A 15,974-nucleotide genomic window follows, 5' to 3' on the forward strand; every position below is an offset into this window, starting at 1 on the left:
ACACTGGCTGCATTAAAGCGTGTATTGACAAAGTCAACCTCTTATTTTGAAAGCTTCCGGTTATGTTCAGCTTACCATGCTGCTGTTGATAAGTGCTGCTGTCATGCGCGAAGGAAATATTGTTTATTTACAATTATTCTGCGCAAGACTGTGATATTACGCAATACCAACTTTAAGTGTGCAGACTGTAGTTATTATTTTATTGTATGACACTCGGTGAAGATTATGTCCAAACATTGCAGCATGTTAATATTTAATTCTTCAGCTCTTTATTTCTGTACTAAATGTGTTATGTTATCATGAAGAAAATTAGGTGTGGCGCCTTCCCTCTTGCAAATGAGCTAATGTGCTTAAAATTAGTATGTCTTCAAACAGGTTCATCCTAATGTACCCCACAGTTTCCATGTGCAGAGATAATGACCTCATGAAAGCTGCTATTCAGCTCTGAACCAGTTTTCCAAGAAAACAAGCTCAAATCAACTCAGTTTCCTATGAGATACAAAAGCAGCAGAACGCACAGCTGAAGGCTTCCGAGTAGAGCGCATTCCCGGAAAACACCAACACGCACGCACACACCCACACACACATGCTGCACACATACACATACAACCAGCTGACCTCTGCTGCTGAACTGTGACCCCTGCTGCTGCTTTCCTGCATGACTTTTATCACCAACACATGTGCACAATTAGAGGGAAAGAAATGAGGACACACACACTAGAAAATACAGAAAACATTTTATTGTAACCATTGTAAAAGAACAGCCCTCATTTGATCCTAGTCAGAGCTCAATCAGGTCACTGATGAAGGCAACTGTAAATAATGTGGATGAGTTTGTGTCTGCTAAAGTGTGGTCTGTGGGCACAGCACATGCCAGGGTAGTGTACTGTAAAGGATACTCCACCCTGAAGCAAAGAAATTCATGTAACTTCCCCCACAGATCTTGATGAGCTGAACTAATTATTAGTCAGGCGATCAAAAAAGGTGGAAAGAAAAAGGCAGGAGAAGAGTGGAGAGTAAAAGAAAAGTTTAACCTCTTAACACCCCCCCCCCCCCCCCCCCCCACCTTTATTCTGGAGACCAGCAGAGCAGTCCAGTTCATACTGTATACAACAACACAGATATGGTTTAACTGGCAGCTCATTATAGTCTGCACTGTTTCTAATGGTCAGCAGGGGGCGACAGAGAGCCGAATGAGAAAATGACCTCACTGCTCTCTTGATCTGCAGCCACTGATGAGATTTTGATCTTGATTGCTAGTTTCCAGTAAGCTTTGAAACTACACGTTGCTCATAGTCACATGCAGAGTAAAACAGTCGATAAAGCAGAATATGCTGTAGGGAGTAGTTACCCTGTGATCGACAAGTTCGTCGATCAGATGAGTGTGGAATATCCTCTCAGACTGACACATCTAGATTTTTTTTAAAACCCTACAAAACAAGACGGCAGCAGCTGAGACTTTGAAGTCAAATGACCAATGTCAGAGAGGCTACCCCCAACAGTTACAGTACTACGCAAAAATCTCGAGCCAACCCCCTTTTCTTTATATTTTGCTTGGAAATTGGTGTATCTAAATTTGAAATCATACACGGAAATGGGGTATATAAATGGTAAATGGCCTGTATTTGTATAGCGCTTTACTAGTCCCTAAGGACCCCAAAGCACTTTACACAACCAGTCATCCACCCATTCACACACTGGTGATGGCAAGCTACATTGTAGCCACAGCCACCCTGGGGCGCACTGACAGAGGCGAGGCTGCCGGACACTGGCGCCACCGGGCCCTCTGACCACCACCAGTAGGGAGGTGAAGTGTCTTGCCCAAGGACACAACGACCGAGACTGTCCAAGCCGGGGCTCGAACCGGCAACTTTCCGATTACAAGGCGAACTCCCAACTCTTGAGCCACGATCGCCCCGGTACATAAGGCAAAAACAATGTCTGTATGATTATAATGAGCTTGAAAGTCAATCATTTATGTGACCAACTTCGAAAATCTTCAGCACAGTCTAAACTCTAGTATTTTCTTTTCTGTATTTTCTTTAAGTAGTATTCAGAAATAGTTCTGGAGGACATTCAGCTTTTTTCTTTGTTGGTTGCCTTTTGTTCTGTTCTCTATCAACATTATCACACAATGCTTTAATAATTATCAGGTCTGGGCTCTGGAGAGGCCAATCCATGACTGGCAGTGATCCACTGTGTTTTTCTATTGAGGTATGCTTTTACTGCATCTCTGGCGTTTCTGGGATTCATTTTGACAACATCTACAACACCATTGGCTGAAATACACCCCTGAACCATGACAGAGCCTCCACCATGTTTTACAGATGGCTGTAGACCCTTAGCTGTTGTACTTCTCTCCCGACCTCCTCTCTACATCTGTTGCATCCAATTTCATTATGCATGTCCAATAACAATAAACATAATGCTGTTCATTACTACGTATCAATGATTTGAACAAAATATTACACTTACATTCATCACTCCATTAGACCTGTTGTCACTGATTTTTGTCCAGTTCTTGTGTAATGTGGCATATGTCAGCCTTTTCTCCCTGTGTCCCTTCCTTAAGAATCCTTTCTTGATGCCCGTCCCTCCACTGAGAGCATTTGTGATGAGGTTTTAGTGAACAGCAGAAGGGTTAGCTGAAGGGCCAGATGCATTTCTCAGGTCATGTTTCAGGTCTTTGTTGGAATTTTTCCCACTTCTTCAGGACATGAATTTCAGAGACTGTTCATCTGCTGTTGATAGTTTTAAAGAAGTTTTTAAGCCACATTTATCCTCCACTTGTTCCGCTTTATCAGCGTTTTTACAGACACACTGCACACTATGTTGAGATAAGCCAAGATTTTGGCTAAAAGCTATTTGAGCTGATGTCTTTCATAGATTTGAACTAAAGAAATCAGTTCTTTGTTGTTGTAAAACAAAACTGTTTTACTCCTTAAGTTTTTTTAATTATATATTTGAATGATTCAAATGATTCATAGGTCAGTGTTAAGAGTTTTAACAAATAAGTAAAAAAAAAATCTCCTGAAAATGGTCAAGGACTGGACGCAAAATAACTGAAAAAGCATTCAGTGTTGAGAGGAAAAAAAACAAAACTATAAAAGACCTGCAGAAAGCCTGACTCCTTCCAACCAAAATCTCAAGAAATGACGTGTGGCCCAAGACTTTTACATGTTATTGTATGTTGCTATTGTCTATTTTTAGAGCTTTACACAGAGATGAGGCTGCACAGTGAAAACCTACAATGCAATGTAAGTTTTATAATGTCTGCTGCATGATTTAAAATGACTTTTAACAAGAATTTACAGTTTCATGATGATGATGTATCCCCTTTAAAAAATGATTAGATTAAGAAACTAGACATGAATAAATTCAAATCAAATAACAAGTCAATTCTTAGATATCATGTTGTGTGCTTGTGTTATGCAAATGTGTGTAATGTCTAATTTTCTTCCCCTTTTTCTCCAGCACCCTTGATGAGGCGTTTGTTGCCCCTTTTCCCTCTCGGGCCACGGGGCTTGACAAATGCCTGCTTTAAAGTGTGCTCCATGGGGTGCACCTCCTCATACAGGAAGTCTTCTGTCAGACCATCACCACTGTCTATCTCCATCTAAGCAGGTATGGAGAGTAGACAGTCATTAGACAGTTTACACAGTGACAGTGGTACTACAGATTATTTGTCACCGTCTCTGTGGGAGAGCTGTACCTTTTTAGTGACTTCCAGCTGGTAGTCTCTCTCCACCTCGTCCAGTAGCCTGTTCTTACAGCTGGAGTATAACATCCGCTCCTTGATGCTACAGGTGTACCCAGGCATCGAGTATATAAACACTGAAACAAAGATGAAGCTGATCTGTTGATATTTTCTGCCTCACACAATCAGCTTCACTAGCTACTTCACTACTTTCTGTTATAGATGACGTACTGTGCTCATATTTTTACTGCTGGACTCTACTAGAGTAACTAGAGAAGTGCGATTCTCAGTTCAAAATCATTCTTATTGTTTGTACACTGGGACTTGTGGAATATCTACTATCTGAAACAAGGTTAAGCTCCTGTCTCTTTAAGGCTGACTTAATTGTTATTGGCTGGCTCTTGCAAACAGGTTTGCAAGAGCCTTTTGTTGGTTTCATACAGGTCCAAGAGTCGAAAAAAAGTTACTCAAAAAAATTATCCTTGATAAATGATACTTCTTGTGCAAACTCTGATTTCCTCATTTGTACATAAGCATCATTCATGCGCAAGACCATAGTGGGTCTTAAATAAAAAGAGACACAGGCCTAGATAGCTGCAAACGTTACATATTGTAGATCCGACTGGAACATCCTATAATTAAGCACACATGAGGCTGTATAAAAATCTGTATAAAACCAGTATAAAAATCGCTTGTACAAAAGGTTCAAACTAGATTAACAGGTCGGCAGCTGATTATATAAAACAAACAATGTTTTTAAATAGGTTTCGCATGAAAAGGAGACACACAAGCTTATATCTCCTCTGTCACTGTCAATGGTAATTCATGTACACGTGTACTGGAACAAAACAGGCATTCATTTGCAGCTGTTATGGAGACTGGAATAGTCAAGTCCAAGTTAACACTCAAATCTTTTTAGCTTTTTGGCCCAGCCGCTGACAGAAATAGCTGCTATATCTGTAGCTCGGTCATCAATGTTCATAATTCTAACTGTTTGTGTCTGCTTATTGGTGCTGGCTTTATCAGAGCTTCTTCACAGCTGCCTGTTACTTGAAATCAGGCCAGTGAAAGCAGAGAACATAAACAACAGAACCAAACAACGAGGCGAAAGATGATAAAATCCCCCACAGACCTGAGGACACTGCAGAGTTCACATTATACAGCAAATGTGATTTGTCAGTATCTATAAAAACACTTATTTGTGAAGTGAATAAACTGAGTGGTGCAGTGTTGTTGGCGGAAATTCAGTGCCCTTTTTTATATGTGTATTGTGCACACTTGTTAATTATTTTTGTAATTTTTATTTTCGTGTTTAAATTCAATCAATCAATCAATCAATCAATCAATCAATCAATCAATCAATCAATCAATCAATCAATCAATCAATCAATCAATCAATCAATCAGGCATATAGGTAGTGGTTGTAGATGAGTTGGCATCTTTCATGCAAACTATGGGGGACCAAAGCAATCACTGGGAGATTTTTGGTGTAGCACCCACTTTGCGACCAGTTTTACCCAGCAACCACTCAGCAGCCACTCAACAACCAACCCGTCGGAGAGTATGCATTTTTCCCCAGCCTCCTGGAATTTGCCAGTGGGGTTATTGACCAGTCTCTAGACCCGTGTGTCTGAGGCCTAACTAAACTTGCTAGTGTTAGCTAAAAGAAATTCACCTGGATGACCTCAAAGCTTCAAAATAATGGTCCCCAAACCAATTGATGATGTCACAATAGCTAAAGCCAGTCTTTATGTACAGTTTAACTTGTGGTTGGCAAACCACATGGTGTCACTCAACAAGAATTAGAAGAAGTTAAGAGAGACTAACATCCTGAAAAAAGTGGAGGTGATGATAGTTAAAACAATATGTGTGAACTCTGTAAGATACTTTATAGCACCAAATTAGTGCTTTACAAGTCACAAACAGTGCTTGATGAGTAGGGAACTCAGTGAGTTTTTACTGACCCAGAGCTTCCTCCTGCTGGCCCTGATGGGAATGTTTGAAGATGAAAAAGTGGTATCTAGGTGAATCTGTGGGAATCCTGTAGGGAAGTTCGTGGATTTCTGTAGGTTTAGTGTGAACCAGCTCGATGGTCTCTCTGTCTACATCCAGCCTCTGCAACACAACATACGCAAGCAAATGTAATTACTTTTGAGGGGTCAAGTCACGTGCAGTTAGTTTCACTGGCAAAAACACACCCTTAGATGTTGTTATCAAATATATGTTGTATACTTTTTACTGTATACATGTAAATATTCACTGTTTAATGAGCTATAAATGTTTTCTATGGGGGCTCACCAGCTGGATGTAGTTGATGCGTTTATGCTTGAGTTGCTGCAGAGCTCGTTTGGCCTCTTCTTGTAAAGGAAACGCAAGACCCTGAAGAGTCTGTGCCCGTTTGTCCAAGCCAAACTCCATTGTTACCTTCAGGGGAGGGAAAAACATATTTGCACTGCTTCTTCCTCACATGAAATGCAACTAAATCAGCCAAAAAAACAAAATCAAAAAACACTCTATGTCTATGCCGAAGACTTCACAAACCCTTGCTCTCGCTGTCGGAGTCCCAGTTCGTCTGCGTTCATCCTGCAGACAAAAGAAACAGTATTGAAATCACTATACAATAAAGTTTTAACATAAACATACTTGAATTCTTTTATCATAATGAAAACAAAATCAACGTACCCACACAACTTTATCCTGCAAGGAAAACACACACAGGATGAGCACAGATAACTCACATACCTATAAGAGTCATATAGCTTTGACAGCCTGTCTGTACCTCTGTGATTTTAATTCGTTGTAACTCCTGCTCAGCTGCTGTGAGAGGAGCTGGGGAGGAGCAGGAGGACCTGTGGCGAAGGTATCCCTGGAAACACACGTCTTCCTAGAAACACAGAGACACCAGTGGGTTGGTTGTGAGTGGCAGGCCATCAGTTATTATGCAGGAAGGACCATACTGACCTCCACCGTCCCAAATACTTCGTCTTTGATGTGACCTCCTCCAAACTCTTTCTTCAGTGTGGCACGAGTCGCTGCATACACCATCTTCTGCCTCACCTGGAGAACACCAGGACAGACACAGCGACAAAAAACCTTCACACAGTTTTACTGGTTTTCTGTAGCAGTAGTTCTTTTCAAAAATAAAGTATTTGTGAGGGGGGGGAAACAGCCCGTATAACTCAGTTTGATTACAATTTGTAATTAAAGAAAAAAAAAAAGAAATCTAGTACTAAACGGTATCATTTTTATTGTCACGCAATAATAATAATAAAATTATATTATAATTGTTTTTTTCTAACAAGTTCTAGTTACATTGTTAGAAAAAGTAGTTTCTTATTCACTAGCAAGGGCAACTTGAGCAATCAAACTCTTTTCCATTGTTTTGATTTGATCAGAGTTAATGTGGGGGAGAAGTCCTGCACTAGCATGTGGGATTTGTTTTCTGTTTTCAGCTGTTTTTCTTACTGAACTAATTATAGTGTAATTTGTTTAGGAATAATACATGATTTTTATTCTTATTATCATATTATTTTTAATTTGATCGTTTTATTAGCATTTTATTATTATTTTTATTATGATTAATTTTTAGAAATTAAAAAATGTTAAAAATTAAGATAAAAGTGAAACATTTCCTGCAGCACTCCAAAGTGATGGTGTGGGCAATATTGCACACATCCTGTCTATGTATGGAAGCTTGTTTCTGCCACTGGAAAAAATCACATCCATAAGACAAAATGTACCAACCTGTTATTATATAATAATTTTGGGATAATAACCTACAAATCTGACATATGTATGGCATTTCAAACAGTTATATTCAGCATGTGCAGAGGCTGTTTTTACATGAATTTGCTACAAAGTCTTTCTGTGCTCAATTTAAATTTGAGTTTAAGATGTTGGCTCACAACCACGATCACATTAAATCAGAAACTGTAAATGTAAATAAAATCTAAAGATGATTATTTGTATATATATATTTAAGTAAAAAGTAATAATTAGATTTTATTCTCTAAAAAGAGAATAAAATCAGACAGCCTTTCTCTTACTTTTTAGATGATCTCTGAGCTGTTTTTTTTTGTTAAATTGCTGTTAACTATGTTAAATAAAACAGAATTGAAAACAAAATGTAAGAACAAACTAAAAAACATAATATCTCTGATTCTAATATTTTTGGAGAAGGCAACAACACATCAGATATGTTACAGATCTTAAATTATATTTTTAAAAAAAATCTATTTTCAATGTGTGTTCACCAACAATACTTTTAAGTCCTACTTTTATGTCAGTCTACAGTGATGGTTTCTTAAATGTGCTGCACACATACTGGTGATTGGTCAGGTGACCATGCGATGAAGATCCACTCATAACCCTGCGCGTTCTTGGAGTCCAGGCGGTAGAGGATGTAGCAAGGCTCCAGAGGCGTGAGCAAAGGAAGCAGGAACTGGTCATAATCCTTGTCCCAGCTCCGGGCTGGCTCTTTGTATGAATGTAGCACCAATTCCTCTGCAGAGAGAAAAGAGTGAACAAAGTCAAGATTTGGAGATGTTTAATGAAAGCTCACTTATATCAAATACTGTAAAATGCCACAAATATTCCATTTTTACCGTTTCTGATAATAATCTTCAGGATTCTGATGGCACCTCCCCTCGCTCGGGCCAAAAAATCTTTCAGCTCAGATGTTGCTTAAGTAACCAGATATAAGGCAGACAAGTCAAAACTGAGGATGGGTGGTTGAAAGCCAGTGAGACAGAGCTGACCAAGTAACAACCTGAAACTCTGCTTCAGGGAAAAAAAATTGATCCACTGCCAGATGGTCACACCATCACCTGCAGTGACTCAGAGAGCAAACATGTGCCCCCCCAAGAATCACTGAAGGATGTGATCGACCATCGTCGATAAATCCCCCAATTTGAAAAGCCTAAGGACAGAGCGTCACCACAGAAAACTCAAACTTTGGCTGTTTGTTATGTACTTTCCTTCTCTCTTGCCATGGTTACCAAACACAGCGCTCTCATTAATGATGCAAGATCAGGTGAGAAAGGTGAGAGAGGTTCGCTTCCGTCAGCCTGCCCACCTTCACGCTCCGATTACCAAAAGCCATAACACACATAAAAAGCAATGTATGCATGAGATTCAACTATAAGAGCCTGAATGTGCTAAACGTTGTTAGAACTGACATCACAAAGGTGAAGAGAAGTTTTAAATGACTAAGAACAGATTAAAAATGTTAGCACATACTTTTATAATAACACAGGATAAATTAGCCTAAAGAAGCTAAGCGATCACTTGAGAACAATCTTTAATTTCTTTTGCAGAAAAACATCAGAAGGTGTGAAGATGTGTTATTAGCAGCAGTGTAGCTCAGAGTCTGTTAATAAAAAAGCATTTAAAAAGCTTTTCAAACTGAGCTCAGGGACAACTGGGATAAAGCTTAAATGCACAGTTTACATTTAAAAAAATAAACAACTTACCAATAATTCCAGTTTGGTGAGACATCTTTTGGCAGTAAGTTTTCACCGCTTCACACTCCTCTCATCCAACAAGGACCAGGTCCAGGTCACAGTGTGTCCTCGCTCTTCTTGCTCAGCAGGTAGGCTGAGCTGATGGCAGACGGAGGGACCCACGCGCACCAGTGACATAAACGCCTTGAGGGTGACTCAGGAGCTTCCTAACACTTGAAATACAATCTGCGGAACTGTGGCTGATGAGTAATAACGTGCCTGTCAGGGGATATGCCACCCTCACCACTGATCTAAAACTCTTTGCGTATCGATGACCACAACTTTAATAGTCTCGGCGGGGGAGCGTCTAGCAGGTCACATACTGTCCTGTACTGTACCCTGCGGGAGGGCTCTGCAGAAACCCACCACACATGATGTCGGGGGTCAGTGCCGCATTTTCAGATGCTGCCACATGTAATGGCAACTGATAACTCGATCGAAGAGTGGCTGATCAGCTGCAGCAGACGCATGATCTCAAATTCCAGCCACCTGGTCACAGAAATGTGACACCAAGCAAGAATCTGACCGCAACACTTCAACATTGTTTCCTGGACTAAGAATTTAGAGGGTGGGGGCCTCAGGTGTTCACAGTATATTTTGATATGCAAGGTTAGCTCCGAAAACCAATGAAAGGGTGAACAGGGAGAATAGGGCAGCTACATAAGGCAACCTTAAGTGTTAAAACACGAGAATATGAGGTTTCTGATGAGAAGACTGAAGTTTCCTGAGGTGTAAACTGAAGAGATCCAAACATTAAGTGTCCCTGAATGGTCTCAACAAAAGGATGTAGGAACTAACAAGCTCACCAAAGTAACACACACACACACACACATACACACCACACACACACACACACACACACACACACACACACACACACACACACACACACACACACACACACACACACACACACACACACGCACAGTGCGTAGAGAAATTAATGACCCTGTGTACCCTGACACACTCTTATTCACTCAGTTGTGAGGACAGAACCCAAGCATTAACATATTTAACACAGCACCCCCCCCCCCCCCCCTCGACTTCAGGAAAGACACACTTAATGTGCACAAAAAAAAATTACCCACTTATAAAAACAGAAAAAAGCTGAGTGCATTTCTCTCACAGAATAATAAAGTGTGTACTCATAAAAAGCTCTGTGCATTTTACTGTGTATAATAACATTTGTATATCTTATATAATTTTGCCTTTTTTGTACACAATTTTTCTTTTTTTTAGTTTTATTTTTCGAATATGTCTCTAAATCTCTTTTTCTTCCTGTCCCTCATGTGGCTGAGTTTCCCCAGTGTGGGATTAATAACATCCAAAATTATTACTATAGTGGTGTATGATTACTGTTAAACTCTCCAATATGAACATCAAATACATCGACAGAAGGATTTAAAAAAAAAAAAAGAAAATTAATTTTTTATGTAATGCAATACTTAATTATAAAACAGCAAGTTTTGGGATCTTATTATTATTTCTATTATTACTCTTTACTTTAGAGAAAGTTTGATCTTGCTAGAAGTAAGAATTATTGGTAGTAGTATATAGAATTGTTTATATATCTTTCCAATTATGGTTTGATTATTTCTTGGTTTCATAAAAAAACGGGGGCCAAGGACTCCTTAGAAAGGGAGAAAAGAACCATATCAGAGTTTTCACTGGTCCAAAGACAGTAAGAAAGAGAAGAGCAGACAGAATAACTTGGCATGGCTGTTTAACAACTCATTAAAGCAAATAACTAATCAGCTAATTCAATAGCAGCTACTGCATTCAAGCTCTTAGAGATGGTCAAGATGATCGGATCAACTTTTTACAATCAAGAGATGCAGAGAGCATCTCTGAACTCACAACACATTGAACCCTGAAGCAGATGGGCTACAGCACCAGAAGACCACACCAGCTATCACTCTGGGGAGAAAAGAAAACTCTGAATATGGACTGAGGCTGCAATTCACTCAAATTCACCAAAATTGGTCGATAGAAGTTTGAAAAAGTCTTGTCTGGTTTGATTTCTGCTGTAACATTCATGCTACGTTGTGTCAGTGGTTCAGGCAGGTGATATATTGGTATGGTAGATATTTTCTGGACACACTTTGGGCTTCTTATTGGCCCTTGTGTAAATGCCAAAGCCTGTGTGAGTATTGTTGTTGACCATGTCCATCCGTTTATGACAATAGTTTACCCATCTCCTTCTTCCAGCAGAATAATGCACCATGTCATAGATCTCAAATATGCCTCAAAGTGGTTTCTTGAATATGACAGTGAGTTCACTGTACTCAGATGGCTTCCATAGTCACCTGATCTCGGTCCATTAGAGCATTGGCATGTGATGAAATGGGAGATTCTCTTCATGTATGTGCAGTTAATACACTGCAGGAAAAGTTGGTCCAAGCTGGTACCAGCAAAGTGTACCTAATAAATTGTCTAATGAGATACATTTGTTCTTGTCAGATCGAGAGTTGTCCCTGCGTCTCTGCTGAGACATGAAGAGATGTATACATAAAAATACGACTAAAACACTGAAACAGACTTCAGTTCAGTCCATCCACCCGTCAGTTATGCACTCTTTCTGATAACATTTCCCCTTTTGAATTCAAATAAATAAAAAACTTTAACTATCACAGTTAACCAAAATACAATTTTTTCAGGGTTAAATTTCATGTTGGACTGCATGCAGCAAATATTTCTTTGTATTGTTCATTTAAATATTCTCCCAAAATATAATGCTGTGAATGGGGGAATCCTTCAACTACACACACACATTCTTTCCTGACTTACATTAATACGTTTACTTTGCTTGGAAATGAAGAACATGTGTTTTTTAATAGCTTTTAAAAAACATTGTTAACTGTTAAGTCACTGTTGATTGTAGTGGTTATTTTTTAGTCCTGTAACTTTCAATCAAGTAACAATACAGGAAACAATGACATTACTTCAGCAGTAGAAGGAGGGAGTCCCCTAAACCAGCGGTCCCCAACCCCTGAGCCACGGTACCGGCCCGTGAGTCGTTTGGTACCGGGCTGCAAGAGTTTTCAGGGTTTTTATTGTTATTTTTTTTTTATAACTGGGTCTTTTCTCATGTGTTATGAATAAATCCTTTTTTTTGTACCGGTACTGGTTTTATTTTGTTGTATTTATCCGTGACACCTTAAAGGCCGGCCTGTGAAAATATTGTCAGACATGAACCGGTCTGTGGCGCAAAAAAGGTCGGGGACCGCTGTCCTAAACATTACCGAGGCTGCCGAAACAATGAAAAACTGCTTGGGCTTGCACATGCCCAGTAGCCCACTTCAAATGTTTCGTGTTGTCATGGAAAAGATGAAGATGAGTAAAAAACATTAACTGCTTGGATTTTAACATTTTTTGGCGGATCATTTCCTCTTTAAAAAAAAAACAGGAAGGTAGGTAAAAAAAAAGTTGTAAGGAGTGTGTGTTTGAATTCGTTTAATTTCATTGTTTTAAATTGGTTGAAGTTAGCTTGCTATTGCTAACTGCTTAGCTTATAGTTGCCACACAGTTTGACTGAAAGTTTTACTGAATGAATATCTTTAGTCTTGTTTTGGCACTTAAAAACTATGGATCTTCACAATGGTCTGTGAAAGTATATTATATTTATTCCAGTAAATACTAATCTCCTGCTAAAGGTGACACAATGAATGCAGTTTGGCCCTCCAAACATCCATGCAGATAATAAGTTCAAGTTCAAGTTCAAATGTCACTAGCCACAGGCAGCCCTGGTTACTGCCAGAACTGCTGAATCAAGAAATCACTTAAATAGAATCTGTCTGACAAAATGAATTAGGCCTAACAATCTCAAAAAGCAACACATCATCCCTGAAACTAAAGAAACAGCTGAGAAACAAAGTCAGTACCAAAGTCATTTGCACGACTTTGGTACTCGAGGTGAGAGCTGCTTTGGTGCTTCAGGACCTGGATGACTTTTAATGAATGCGAACATAAATTCTGCTCTCTACCAGAAAATCCTGAGGGAGAATGTCTGGCCATCGGCTTGTGCCATGAAGCTGAAGCTCACTTGAGTTACGCAGCAGGACAATGATCCTAAAAGACAATTAAGAGAACAACTGTCTAATAATTGATCATATGTTGCTTGTGTTTGGTCTTTGAAAGGCTTCTGAGATTGAGGAGTCCTGGGGTCTGTTTGCTGCACTAAATGGAAATGATGACACTTTGGCCACCTCTCAAAATCCTCTCTACCTTGATTCAGAGTCTACTAACATGATTTTTGATAGAGGTATTTTAATGGGATTTTTAAGAACCTACCTCAGCTAATTTGCCTCTTGTTTGGGCTGCTAATGTTTTACACTTGGACTACTCTAAAGGTAATAACATGTTCATAATAATATAATCACACACTAACACACACATACACACCCACCCAAGATAATGTGCAATAGTACAGGGTAGGTATGTGCGCGCCACAAGTCGACTGGCCAACGAATCATCACTGTTATCACTAGTTGGTACCAGACTTACTAGTCGTTTAATCTAATTTATAAAATTTTTATTGATATCCATTGCTGGTAAATTATTGTCTCCTAAATGTGATGCAGCCATCTGTGACCAGATGGTGCATCATTGTTGAAGAACGCCATAAATCTGTTCATCTAGGCCTGATCACGCAGGGAAGTACACAGGTTGACGAAGGGAAATAACACAGACAAACCAGCTACTAACAGAGGCAAACACAAGGCTTAAATACACAGAGCGATAACGAGGGAATGAGACACAGAAGGAGGACACAGCTGGGAGTAATTGACAAGACGAGACAGGGGAAGCAAAACTCATACATTTACATACACAGACTTTCAAAGTAAAACAGGAAACATAACAGATGCAAGTGTAAAGTGTAAAGTGTAAAGTGTAAAGTGTGCATGTTAGTCCCCGTAGGGAAATAGTTCCTCTGCATTTAACCCATTCACCCAGTGAAGCAGACTTGACTAGGAGGGAACAGCAACCCAGCAAAAACAGAAACCAAAAGACTAGAAAGGACAAAACAATCAAAGTACAATAATGATACAAAAACACTGGGTCACTGACTCAGGACCGTGACAGAGAGAGAGATGGTGCAAAACAGAAACTCTTAACTTTCAAGAAATATGCAAAAGAGTCATAAATAAAGACGACTTTCTGTGTTTTCATATGTATGTGATTATTTTCTATTTGGTGTTTATTTGCGATTTGGTGCTGTATAAATAAAGTTGAATTAAACTGAACTGAATGTTCAACAGGAAATGAGAGTCCAACCAAGTAACACGTTTTCTTCTGTTGTCCATTTTTGGTTGTGCGAACTGTATCCTCGCTGATTAGATATTTACATTCCTAATGAAGTCCCCAGTGACTATATATTTTTATATTTCTATGAGCATATTTGGACTAAGAGATGCAGAAAAGTAGAAAGTGAAAATTCTACCCTGGTCTGGTATGGAGCCACTAGGCTTGAAATGGTTACAGTAAATAAATGTATGCATTCAGTAGGTAAGGTTTTTTATATATAGGGTACATACTAGCGGTGTCTGTTTCACTGAATACCACTCTACATGTTTACCATTATATTTGATAAAGGTTGAGTGTTTGCTTTACTCACCTGGAAAATATTGGACACACTTGCTGTCAGTGAGCGACAGGTATCGGGTGGTATCTAGGAAACAAAAATTCCTATAATCATATTTCATTTTCCAAAATAGACCACTAATTGTTTTTGAGGTGCTGTACATGGCAACAAGAGATGACTATCCAGGTTGTTGGAGCTGTAGACCACTGTGTTTGTGTCTCCATTTTGCACATTTTCTATTTAAACCAAATGGTTCCAGTCTGTATACACTTGCTGGCCACTTTGTTAGGCACGCCTGTCAAGTAATGCAAGCATGGTCAAGATGATCTGAACACTTGTTACAATCAAGAGATGCAGAGAGCATCTCTGAAGTCACAACACATTGGATCTTGAAGCAGATGGGCTACAGCTACATGTCAATCCCTTTATGACCACCTTAAAAACAGACCACAGTTTTTAGCAATTCATAAAGTTCAATAAAAAATAAATTTCATTTCTGAAAAGTCCAATAAATTTCCAGGTACAAACACAGGTAAAAAACACAGGTACAAATTGAATGATCCTGGTGAAATATAATGGTTTTTGGTCATCATGCAAAATATCAATTTGAAAAGTATTGGGCATTTCAAAAATAACAAAGTGGTCAACTCACAGGTCACAATACTGTAGGAGTCACTATAACCAGGCTGTAAATTATTTCACAAGATGTTAGGTGGAAGGAACGGAGTATCCTCATTTAAGACAGAATAATCACTGCATAAAATAAAAGCTGAGTTCTTTTGTTTTAAGGATCTTTAGGGTCAGTTTATTTTTGAGCAACAAATTCTTTACCTCCAATGTGCACGCTGTGTCATCTCCATCAGAGAATCACAAGGGTATACAAATTGGGCTTGTGTGCCGGCTTCCTCAGTGAGTGTGGCCATGAGTGGGTCCTCACTAGGGAATGATCCTGGATTTTGAACCCATAAATGTCAGGTTTGGACTTTCAGTTGCTGTTTGTTAATCTGTTTTTGACCTGCTCTGTTGTAGTTTCACAAGTTTGGGTTTGTCTAATATTAGGCTTTTGCTTAGTTTGTTTTCATTCGTATTTGACGTTTATAGTTTACTTTTAGTCGATTCCTTGAGGTTGTTTCCCTGTTTTCCTCTGTTACCAGCGTTTCTGTGTTAAATGTCTTGAGTGTTGTGTCCCCATTAC

General features: G+C 39.2%; 1 protein-coding gene across 1 annotated transcript; it reads right to left on the reverse strand.

The window, feature by feature from the left end:
* Window positions 1–3,448: 3,448 nt before the first annotated feature.
* Window positions 3,449–9,280, reverse strand: LOC121815783 (twinfilin-2-like). The gene is made up of 11 exons (XM_042228057.1): window positions 9,169–9,280; window positions 8,302–8,379; window positions 8,022–8,200; window positions 6,659–6,754; window positions 6,477–6,581; window positions 6,380–6,394; window positions 6,239–6,280; window positions 5,996–6,121; window positions 5,662–5,812; window positions 3,713–3,834; window positions 3,449–3,616 (listed from the first exon to the last, which is right to left on the reverse strand). The coding sequence occupies exons 1-11, from the start codon at window positions 9,191–9,193 to the stop codon at window positions 3,449–3,451; spliced, it is 1,107 nt and encodes a 368-aa protein (XP_042083991.1). The 5' UTR covers window positions 9,194–9,280.
* Window positions 9,281–15,974: the final 6,694 nt, after the last annotated feature.

Source organism: Haplochromis burtoni, unplaced genomic scaffold, assembly GCF_018398535.1.
Source record: "Haplochromis burtoni strain Fernald_Lab_line unplaced genomic scaffold, NCSU_Asbu1 Contig_300, whole genome shotgun sequence".
NCBI classification, from domain to species: Eukaryota; Metazoa; Chordata; class Actinopteri; order Cichliformes; family Cichlidae; genus Haplochromis; species Haplochromis burtoni.

What these genes read in the sequence shown, in the direction of transcription:
- LOC121815783 (XM_042228057.1), bottom strand. Translation starts at nt 9,193, where the DNA reads ATGTCTCACCAAACTGGAATTATTG. An exon ending in GGTCACCTGACCAATCACCA is followed by an intron (nt 6,755 to 8,021) that starts GTATGTGTGCAG and finishes GGTGTTCTCCAG; the next exon opens with GTGAGGCAGAAGATGGTGTA. An exon ending in AGCTGGAAGTCACTAAAAAG is followed by an intron (nt 3,617 to 3,712) that starts GTACAGCTCTCC and finishes ATACCTGCTTAG; the next exon opens with ATGGAGATAGACAGTGGTGA.